The following is an 11,895-nucleotide window of genomic DNA, read 5'->3' on the forward strand; positions in this document are numbered from 1 at the left end:
TAAATAAAAATCATGAGAAAAAAAAACTGGATCATAAGAAAAGAAAAAAAACAAAAGGCTGGAGAAATAGAGGGGATTCATGTGCATCTCCTTCTTTGATGGTGGGACCCGGAAGAGAGAATGGATGCTCATAATCTACCCATTATGTGCATGTGCATCTCTTTTTCTTACCGGTGGGACCGGGATTTTTTTTATATAAAAAAAATCATGATAAACAGGTCCGGTCCAACCGGTTTACCGATTTCTGGATCAAAACTTGTTCATAACCTGATCTAAACCCGGTTCAAATTATATGAGTGAACCGGACTGGCGACCAGTTCCCGATTGAACCGATCGGTCCGGTCTGGTCCGGTTTTTAAAACCTTGATGGTCTTCAACCAACAACATTTCTTGTAGATATCCAGATTCTACTATCACTTGTCGAGTAAGGCTTTTATTGAAATCTTGTAGGTTACGTGATTTGACCAAGTCTATAAAATAAACGGAGAAAATTATGCGTGGCCCTTTCAAAGTGACAAGAGAGAAGGCATTATATTGCACAAAAGAGAATAAACAGAGAAAAGTATGCATGACCATAGTGACCAATTGGATTGACTAAGTTGCGGGATGACATCATCAAGATTGTTGTTGAGACGAAAGAATAATCAGAAAGATCAACAGAAGTTCCGGAAATCAAATAATATTATATATATTATAATATACATATATATATATATATATATATATTTAACCAGCAGAGTTTTATCTCATACCTCATAAACCATGAAAAGATATGGCCTTCTTCTTCTTCTCCACCGTCGCACAATATTTAGCTTCTTCTACTTGCTCATCCAATGGACATTTCTCCATGCCTACTCTGCAAACCTAACCTTGGAAAGCCGCAAAACTGAATGCACTGGCAGCACGGACAAACAGAACAGCAACTTCTCCGCCAACCTCAACTCCCTCTTGTCCACCCTCGAAGCCAAGTCCTTATCCTCCCTCTCCACCAACCAAACCTCCGGCGACTCTCCGGCCACCGTCTTCGGCCTCTATTTCTGTACCGGTGACCTCTCAAAAGACAACTGCCAGGCCTGCATTCAAACCGCCATCAAAGACATCATTGATACTTGCCCAAGCTCCAAACAAGCCATCATATGGTATGATTACTGTGAGCTACGTTACTCTGATGTCAACTTCTTTGGAGTACCAGACACTAATGGCTTCTCGATGATCAATGATAAAGAGAACACCACTTCAACAAGGCCAGTGGAAGTGGTGTCCCAGTTAGTACGAGAGGCTCCAACTACCCCTCTTATGTTCAAATCCCAAGCTTTAATATCTTAAAGCTTGTATGCTCTTGCACAGTGTTCTTCAGATTTAACCACTAAAGAATGCAGTAACTGCTTGACTACCATATTGGCAAACATCACGGCTTGTTGCACTAGTGCAAATAGATGGAGATATTTGGCTCCTAGCTGTTGGATAAGGTATGAAGCCACACCTTTTCCTCAGAATCTCAGTGGAACCAGTACATCCATCACTAAAAGCTATTGTTCAAGCGATGACTTCCCAGCTTCTAATGGCCTGAATGCCACCGCACAGCTTAAGAGCCTCCTGTTAAGCTTAACCGAACAAGCTCCTGTATTTAATGGCTTCTACAACACAAGTGAAGGAGAGGACAGGAACAAGATCTATGGCTTAGCACTCTGCAGAGGAGATCTACAAAACAAAACGGATGATTGCCAGAGCTGCCTGCAGGATGCAAGTAAAAGCATAGTAGAAGCCTGTCCAAACAAAACACAAGCCATTGAATGGTATGAGAAATGCTTTGTTAGGTACTCGAACCAGAACTTCTTTGGGAAGGTGGACACTGATAGTGTTCAGTGGCTATGTGGCGTGAACCAACTATCGCCTGAGGCGAGCATTACTACTGTGAATCTGGCATTGGGATTGATCAATGACACAGTCAATAATCAGATGTTTGTGGGTGCTGGAGAAGAGGAGATCAGTAACTCATTGAAAGGCTATGTTCTCTTGCAGTGCACTAGAGATCTTAGTAAGGAGGGATACACGCAATGCTTGCAGAGAGGGGTGAGCCAGGTGTCCAGGGAATGCAACAAAACCAATGGGTGGCGCTATCTCTCAGGTAGTTGTACCTTGAGGTTTGAGGTCAATCCTTTCTTTGATACTGCCTTGATATCGACTTTATCCCCCCCAGTGTCTCCTAAACCAAACAATGGTGGCGGTGAGTAATCTTTGCTTTTTTTTAACCTTCAAGATTTATTTTGCATGTTATGCTTGTTATATAGTGTAATAAGTTCACGCTTTAACAGAAGGAAAGAAGAAGTCAAAAACTGTTAATATTGCTGCCATTGCTGCCCCTGTTTCGGGACTCATCCTTTTGGGTTCTTGTATCCTCTATATATGGTGGAGGTTGAGGCGCAGAAATGGTATGCATATGCTACTTAATTATCCTTTTTTTATTGTTTGATGCTTATATGGTTAGTAATATACCTTTTTTCTTATTCTCAGAAAGAAGAAGAAAGCAATTTGAAGATTACAGGCCAGTCACTAGTAATGATTTGCCATTCATGGATCTTGCTACAATACAAGCAGCAACTGGTAACTTTGCTGTTGAAAATAAGCTTGGAGAAGGGGGATTCGGTTCTGTTTATAAAGTAATTAATTATAACAATTGTTTTTCTTACCACTAGTTAAAAATAATGCGGTTTCTGATAAGAGATTATCATGTTTTCAGGGTGTTCTGAATAATGGAACAGAGATTGCAGTTAAGAGGCTTTCAGCAAAATCTAAGCAAGGTGCCATTGAATTTGAAAATGAGGTGAAGTTGATTGCCAAACTCCAGCATAGAAATCTTGTGAAAATGCTTGGTTGGTGTGCTGAAAGAGAAGAAAAGCTTCTCATCTATGAATATCTGCCAAACAAGAGCCTTGATGCTCTTCTTTTTGGTCAGTTCCAAACCAAACATGCTTTAACTTCTTTATATATTCAAACACTTAACATTGTTTCCCCCCTCAATTTTGATTAACAGATTCAGAAAAGCGAGTTCAACTGGATTGGAATAGACGGCTTCAAATCATCGGAGGAATTGCGAGAGGCCTTCTCTATCTTCATGAAGACTCACTGCTCAAAGTCATCCACAGGGACCTCAAAGCCAGTAATGTTTTACTAGACAACAAAATGACACCCAAGATATCAGACTTTGGCATGGCTAGGATTTTCGGAGGAGATGAAAGTGAAGCTAATACAAACAGAGTCGTTGGAACTTAGTACGCTAAGCTCATTTTTAGATGTTTGCTTTTGTTACACTTTATGCATATACAATCCCATATTAAGATGACACTTGAAACAGTGGATACATGGCTCCAGAGTTTGCAATGGGAGGCTTATTCTCTGCGAAGTCTGATGTTTATAGCTTTGGGGTTCTCGTACTTGAAATAGTAACTGGACAAAGGAATGGAAGAGAACACTTTGAAGAACATGACCAGACTCTTATCAGAAATGTGAGTTATTATAATTCAAAACAATATGTGATTAATGAGATAATAACTGTAAATTATATTTAAATACAACAGATATGGCATTTGTGGGTTGAAGGAAGAGCAGTGGAGTTGATGGATCCTTTGCTTGAAGGTTCATATCCAATTAATGAAGCAATGAAGTGCATCAAAATAGGTTTGTTGTGTGTGCAGGAAAATACAGAAGTGAGACCTACAATGTCTCTTGTTGTTCATATGCTGAGGAGTGTTGATGAAACAGTGTTTCCAGAGCCCAGCCAGCCTCCAACTTTTATGAGACAGAGAAGTTCTGTGTCAAATGGATCATCCTCAAGCATTGGGTCTCAGGCAACCCTCGTTCATTCTATCAATGATGTTACCAATTCTGAAGTCCAGGCTAGATAGTTTGATAGTGTAATAATGTACTTGATTATTTAATCATGCAAGCAATTAGATCCTTGATCAGATGTTTGACTGGAGCAACATATCAAGAACCATGAGTTATATGTAGATTGGCGAAGATGGTTGCCTTGCTTTTGACTTTCATGTTCACATTGCTTTTTGAAGTGGAGTGCTTTTCAATTTTTGTCCTTGTAGTGAAACACAGCTGTATTTAGAACAAAAGGGTCTTGTTTGCATCAACTTGACTCAAAACGTTGTCCTCATTCATGAGATGATACTCGGTCTAAAAATTTAAGATAAATTAGGGATCTATTTGCAAATATCTAATATTCAATAAGTTTCTGTGAGGTCTCAACCCTAATTTGGTATATTTACCCTAATAAATGGAACAAAGCTCATGGTTTCTCTTGGATTTTTGAGATGGGTTTCAAAGTGTAGCTTCCTGATTAATTGAAGTTATTATAAGTTGTGAATGAAATCTAAAAATGTGTTTGTATTTGAGTTATTATGTCTGCCATATGTCTATATTATGAACCTCATCAAAGTAGGTAAATATTGGCTACATTGATATCTTTGTGTGTGAGAAATTAGTTTTAATAATTATTTATGTGTTATATGACCCTATACCACTTAGGTTAAAATATGGTAAAATTTGATTTATGATTATATGTTGTGCCTTTCAACCTTAGGTGGCAACCCTAGTTATGCTGTATTTTACAAGACATGAAACTTTTTTATGTCAATATTGTTTTTTTGTTTTAATAATTGTTTTTATGTTTTTAGTATTAAAAAAAATAGTACTGTGCTTGATTTAATAAATGTTAATATGTTTCAAGTGTTCTTTAGAAATTATTTATAATGTAAAAAGTGCATTTATTGAGATTTGTGATATTTTTAAATTTGCATATGATATTTGTAAATTTTAAAACTTTCAAATTGTTATGTATAATTTTGTGGCCCTATTTTATTTGATTAATTAAAACATTGTGAACATAACAAGTTTTTCATATAGAAGTTGGTTACCTATTTTTCTTTCAACTCAAAAGTAAAAAAGTTTAAATTTTATTTGTGGTTTATCCATATATCTATTTATATATATATATATATATAACAAATTTAATGCAACTCATGTTATTATTTGTATTTTTTAAAAGTATAATTAATAGATAATATGGTATGTATTTGCTCAATAGTAGAAAAGGCTTCATTTTCTCATGCCGAACCACAATTTCTTTGTTTCTTACTTTGGTATTACATGTACTTTGGCTTCTCACAAGCTTTTTCCTATCTAATGTGCAATATGTACTACTCTTCATTTTTGTTACGTAACCTATGTGACTCTTGCTTTATCTTTTAATATATGTACTACTCTTCATTTTCCTTACGTAAGCTATGTGACTCTTGCGGGTTAATTTTTGGATAGGTCATTGAACTTTGCTCATTTTTCAATTTGGTCACCATACTTCAATTTGTATCCAATTAGTCATCCAACTTTAATTTCATTTCATCTGGCAGTCACCCAGAAAATTCCGACCCCTAATTGCTGATGTGGCCACCGGAGAATCCCAGTCATCATTACATGCCATGTCATATATCTCAAGTAGCATAGTGACTCAGCAAACTTATGCCTTGTCAGCAAATGATGCCATGTTGGCATCTTCTTCTCCAAAAGCTTAGGCTGAATTGTCATTGTTCAACTCAGCCTACTCCATGGTTCTTACCTTTCCAAGCACCATGCCCTTCGCCTCAAAGGCCCTTTGCTGCCGCCACTCATCACCGGAGATCCCGCCAGATTCCTCCACGTCGCGCGGCCATCTTGTAGACAATTCCTCCACTGCTCTTTACCACAACATACGCCGAGGCTCGGAGAAGCTTCTCCAACTCCATCATGAACCTTTCATCTACTGCGACGTACCTCACCTTCTCGGCCTCCTCTCCTCTCCTATGCCGGAGCTGCCACTGGAGCACCACCACAACCATGCATAATAGCAGCCGCTACCATCGCCACTAGAATCGTCAAAGCAACTGCCGGCTTTCTCTTTTCCTCAAACTCAACAAGGCCTTCAACTGTTCTCAAACTAAACCAATGCCTCTCTGTATCACCCGATTGTTGTTGCAGTGGTGTGCTACACCATGCTGAGACCTCATCATAAGTCTTATAAAGAATTGCTGATCATATATGGCCAACATCAACTCAAAATTACACAGCCAATTCAAAGCTTCAGTTTAAGCCTTATTATTATTATTTTTTAATTGTTCTCTATTCAATTCAGAACTTACTCTTTTTCCTCTTTGACATGGCACCTCCAAGATGTTTGCTTTTGAGCTTCACAATGACCTGAAACAAAGTATTTCCCTTCTTTTATCCCCCACCATTAATAGTATTTTGAGAAAAAATTTGCATTTTAATTAATTTGCTGACAAGGCATAAGCTTGGTGAGTCACTATGCCACTTGAGATATATGACATGGGCATGTAAGGATGACTGGGATTCTCCAGTGGTCACGTCAGCAATTAGGGGTCGGAATTTTCTAGGTGACTGCCTGATGAAATGAAATTAAAGTTGGGTGACTGATTGGATACAAATTGAAGTATGGTGACCAAATTGAAAAATGAGCAAAGTTCGGTGACCTATCCAAAAATTAACCCAACTCTTGCTTTGTTTTTAATATATATAGTTGATCAGTTTTGTAAAAAATTAATATTATTCCATTATTTCAGGGACTCATAAATATTTCATATATATATATATATATAATTTTTTTTTTATGAATAGATGATAAACACCTCTCATTTAAAAGGATTATCAAAAGAACAAATAAATATAGAGGTGCATTAGTTACTGTTAAATATTGGCTTGATATCCTTGGGATGAAGCCAAATCTTGATCTCTTTAAATCCAACGGTCTAGATTGCTCTATTGGTTATATAGGGTTATGTTTGTTGGGTGTTGTGTAATGAGAGAAAAGAGAGAAAGATAGAGAGGGAAAGTTCTCTTGTATTTTGGAGAGTGGAAAGAGTGTTGTAGCTAGAGGAGAGCTCTTGTTCTTGCTTGATCTCATTAAAGCAAGGTAAGACACTTGTTTTTGAGGTAAGGCTAGTTATTAGAGCTTGATAATCCTCTTGTGGCTTTATGCTTATTTCTTGTACTCTTGTACTCTTGTTATTCCCCCATGATATAGTGAAGCATTGTTCTCCCGTGGATGTAGGCTTGTTCTTAGCCGAACCACGTTAAATTGGTGTCTCTTACTTTATTCTTGTACGATTGGTTGTATGTTATCCTTGCATTGCCCATTCATTGTGTGATTGCTAGGTATTGTGATAGTGCACACCAAGTGTTCGACGAATTGCCACACTAGTTCCGCGCTTCCTCACACGCAACAGTTACAATAGCTTATGAATCTTATAGGAAAATCTCCTTGTCATATAATCTGAAAGGGTAAAATTATTGTTCTTTTCATAGGAGACCCACACCATAACCTAATAATAATACTAATGAAGAGGAGACCAATATTATGGCCTAATAATAATATTGATGAAAGAGGATCCACACCATGGCTTAAAAAACAGTACTAATGAACAATATAAAAAAAATCTTTTCTTCCTCATTGTATTTTTGTGTTATATCATTGAGCTATCTAATGATTAACTATATAATTACATAAATAACAAAATATTAACCTAAGGGATTTGCGTTTTCTTTTGACGCAGGCTCCTTTCTCTGAGGATGGGGGAATGCTGACTGTCAATGATCGGATTGAGGTTCAAGACCGGGAGACTGGTGATACTAAGAGTTGGCGTCTGACTGGAAATGGCTACTTCTCAGTTAAATCCTTTTATACCTTCCTGAACGATGGTGGGCTCAGATGTCCATTGGCGAAGATCTTCTGGAGGAGTACGTGCCCAAAGAAAATTAACATCTTCAATTGGTTAGCTTGGAAAGATAAGATTCTCACTTTGGAGAATTTAGAAGTTAGAAGATGTAATTAGCTCCCAACTGCTACCTGTGTCTTATGCCATGCGGCGACGGAGACTGTGGACCATCTTTTTCTGCATTGTCCTCTGGCGAGGCAGGTGTGGGGGTATTTTGGTAGGCTGCTGGATCTTCCGGACCCGCCTAGTTCGCTGCGTTTGGTGTGGAGGGCGTGGAGATCAGACGTTAGACCGAACTCTAGGGTTTTTGGAGAGTTAGTGGTGAAGGCGATTGTGTGGAACATCTGACTTGCGAGAAATGATTGCATGTTTAATGCTACTTATATTTCTGCTCATGCTCTTTTTCTGAAGATTGATCGAATGCTATTATACTGGGTTTCTGCAGCAACTGAGGGGCTACGAGCAAAGATGGAGGAACATACTTCTGCTATCAGGCAAAGTTTGGAGTTCCTTGGTACTTCAGTGGAGGAGTTGGGAGAGGCGCCGAATCCGGACGTTGGTCTTGAGCAGCACACGGGCTAGGGGGTTACTTGTCTTGGGTGGTGGAGGCAGTTGTTTTGCCTCGTTTTGTCTGTATTTTGTTTTGTCTTTGTTCCACTGCTTGTGGGTCCTTTTGTTTCCCGTGTTCCATTAGGAACTGGGGTTGTGGTATTCCTGTTACTTTTTATTTTTAATTGAAGTGGTTTATCCATCTTTTCAAAAAAAATAATAATAAAATAAAATAAAATAATTAAATTAATATAAAAAAATAAAAAAATATTCAGCCAAATTATTCTCCTTCTTGTGTATAAAAAGAAGACAAGCTCTAATTCACTTTCCAGTCTTTCCTACTCAAAATATCTCTGATATTATTTATGGAAAAAAAGATAAACCGTGTTGGTTAGGAAAAGCACCACAAAGAAAGTTCCAACTAAACCACGGCGGACACTTGACCCAAGTCATGTCAGGCTTCTAATATGGGAACGAATGACCAATTAACAAAAAACTCCAGACATTGTCCGGGATAATATGTGAACACGGAATTTGAAGAAAGAAAAGATGCATCATGGCATGGAAGTCTTTGTCTCTTGCCTTTGAATTTGTCTTCCACTAACACTAGATGTTATAAACACAACACAATACTTCCCACATTGGACAGAAGAAACAGTTTTGAATGAGATTTCCACTTTCTTTTTAAAATAGTTTTCCACAATTTTTTGAATGACTTTTCCACATGCAATAATTATGCAAGCGGGGAGTCTCGGGTCTTTGCAGTTTCTTTTTTCTTCTAAGATGAGCCACCTAATCACTAAGAAAAATAGAGATGTGCACAAACCTCAACGAAACAAATGGGAGTGAGGCCCACGCACACATGGATGCTGAGACCACCCGTACATAATCATTATTCACACTTCCAGAAATATGCCTTCACTTAAAATTCAAATTCTCACCACTTGTGAAGGGTTTTATTGAGGACCCAACTAACAAAAGACTATTTATTTGGTCGTTGGTGAGTCTTTGCAGTCTTTGGTGATGTGGAAGACTTCTACTAAAACAATGACAAGGAAAAAGATGGGAAATTTTACCATTCATTACAAAAATTTATAGACGTAGAAAATTTAAATTAAAAAAAAAAATCAATAAAACACCTAGATATGCTACAATCTTACTTTATTAGGATCTATATTAAAAAAAAATAAATAAATCACATATTAAATCAAGTAAAGGTCTATACAAAAAAGTTTTTTTAAAAAAAATATAGGAATGAGCACATATACTGAACCCAGAACAAAACACTAACCGTGCATGAGTTCCACACCGATGAGCCTTCAAAATTGGTCTCATATAAGACTCCAAACGCTCAAGATAATGCTTCTCTGCACTATTCTATATATTGTTCTCGTCTTGTTCTTAGCATCCATTGGCCTTTTCAGTGAACCATTCTTTTTTTTTTTTGAATAATAGGCGACAAGCACCCTTTTTTATGAATATAAACAGTACCTAACTGTACTGGAACCCGGATGTATAGTATATGAATAATATAAGAATCTCCGATGAATAGAGTGAACCATTCTTTGAATAATTTTTTAAAGTCTATATATCTTTAAAAAATATTTAATTATATACACATATTCCTTTGAAGTTTCTCATCGTTTCTATACTCATTCTTAGCATCCATTGAATGATTTTTTTAAATCTATATATTTTTCTTCCCTTCATCATTTCTATATACCTTTCAGTGTATTTTTCTTCCAATGCTTCTGTTGGTCATCTTGTTTCTATTCTTTTTTTTTTTTTTAATAAATCAGTAATTTATTCATTTTATTTAAAAAAAATTCTCATTATTGTAAATTACCACCACTCCATCTCTTTCTAACGAGTTTTATTATTGGTTTATTCTTATAATATATATATTGTTAAGAATATATATTATAAATGTAAAGATAATAATAATAATAATAGAGAGCCAGCATATTTACCAAAACCCAAAAACCTTGAAGAATTAACTTCTTCTTCTTCTTTCTTCTATTATTTCTCTCTTATCTTTCTCTTCTCTATATCCCAACTTATACAAATGAGGGGGTATTTATAGGGTTACAAGAGTTGAATGAACGGCCAGGATCGATTTGATCCAACGGTCCAAAATACCCTGGTTGGTGGAATAGTAATAGTACCGGCGGCTGCTACAGTATCACATGGGCGGCTACTACAGTGTTGCACGCTGCTACAGTGGCGTCTAGAAATTGCTGCAGTAATGGCGACTGCTACAGTAATATTGCTACGGTGGGCATCAATTAATATATTTGTTTATAACACTCCCCCTTGGATGCCTACGACCAAAGGATATGCCTCGTTAAAATCTTGCTAGGAAAAACCCAGTGGGATAAAAATCCTAGCTAAGAAAAAAGAGTACACTATCCTTGGTACATTTAAGGGTTACTGCCTCATTAAAAACCTTGCCTCGGAAAAACCCATTGGGACAAAAACCTTGGCGAAGGGAAAAAGAGTACAGTCTCCCCCTCAAATAAATAACTTTTAACTTATATCAAAAGTACTTACATCCTTAAGTCTTCTCATCCCGATTTTGTGTATAAGTCTTTGGTGAATGCATTTAGGAAGTGATTTTGTGAATAGATCAGCTTGATTCTCACTAGATTGAATCTTTTGAACTTCTATAACGCCTTTTTTCTGGAGATCATGAGTGTAGAAAAATTTTGGTGATATATGCTTCGTTCTATCACCTTTAATATAACCTCCTTGTATTTGAGAAATACAAGCACTGTTGTCTTCATAAAATTACTGTAGCATTTGTTGTTACTGATGGTAATTTGCATGATGATTGTATATGCCCAATCATAGATCGTAACCATTGGCATTCACGACTAGCTTCATGGAGAGCTAGAATTTCAGCATGATTTGATGAAATAACTATAAGAGTTTGTTTTGTGGAACGCCATGAGATAGCTGTACCATTGTAAGAAAACATGTATCCGTCTGAGATCGTCCTTTGTGAGGGTCAGACAAATACCCAGCATCAGCAAAGCCTGTGAGGTTGTGATTGATCGCCCGCAAGTGTACGGGATCGCCAAGTAATACCCTATGAGTGACACAGGGGTCGTAGTATTCCACGGGGCCAAGGAAGTATTATTACTCACCCTTCATCTATTATCTAGCCTACAATTCTTGGTATGAAGAACAAATGAAATAAAATAAAATAAACTAACTAATCTATGGCCGGGTAACTAGCACACAGATGTAAATAAACAAGGGAGTATCAAGCATGAGAAGGTCGTGTTTGGACAAGGAATCCACCTAGGGTTGTCATTAAGTCCCGAACTAAGATGAGTTAAAGATGCATTGATGATAATTGAGACCAAGAGACCTCGTGAGTAGATTAGCCCCAATCTCTCGGTGACTAACCCCTGATCCCATACGAATGTCAATCGGAATCTCTTCCGGATTAACACACCTATGATCGCATTATGTTCTTGGAGTTCTCTAATAGGAGTAAACCTACTATCCTTCGGCTTAAACCTAGCAATGGAGGGCTACCAACACCCGATCTCTCGGCGTGTAGGCA

General features: G+C 37.3%; 2 protein-coding genes across 2 annotated transcripts; both read left to right on the forward strand.

Moving 5' to 3' along the window:
• The first annotated feature begins 754 nt into the window (after positions 1–754).
• LOC120259474 (cysteine-rich repeat secretory protein 38-like) lies at positions 755–1,358 on the forward strand. Its single transcript, XM_039267085.1, has one exon. It carries the CDS (start codon positions 763–765, stop codon positions 1,324–1,326), a length of 564 nt encoding a protein of 187 aa, XP_039123019.1. The 5' UTR covers positions 755–762; the 3' UTR covers positions 1,327–1,358.
• A 588-nt stretch (positions 1,359–1,946) lies between these two features.
• On the forward strand, positions 1,947–4,046 carry LOC120259473 (cysteine-rich receptor-like protein kinase 10). Its single transcript, XM_039267084.1, has 7 exons — positions 1,947–2,227; positions 2,316–2,432; positions 2,515–2,660; positions 2,741–2,951; positions 3,035–3,272; positions 3,356–3,506; positions 3,579–4,046. Exons 1-7 carry the CDS (start codon positions 1,960–1,962, stop codon positions 3,903–3,905), a joined length of 1,458 nt encoding a protein of 485 aa, XP_039123018.1. The 5' UTR covers positions 1,947–1,959; the 3' UTR covers positions 3,906–4,046.
• Positions 4,047–11,895: the final 7,849 nt, after the last annotated feature.

The sequence above is a fragment of the Dioscorea cayenensis genome, chromosome 4 (genome assembly GCF_009730915.1).
Source record: "Dioscorea cayenensis subsp. rotundata cultivar TDr96_F1 chromosome 4, TDr96_F1_v2_PseudoChromosome.rev07_lg8_w22 25.fasta, whole genome shotgun sequence".
Classification (NCBI taxonomy): Eukaryota; Viridiplantae; Streptophyta; class Magnoliopsida; order Dioscoreales; family Dioscoreaceae; genus Dioscorea; species Dioscorea cayenensis.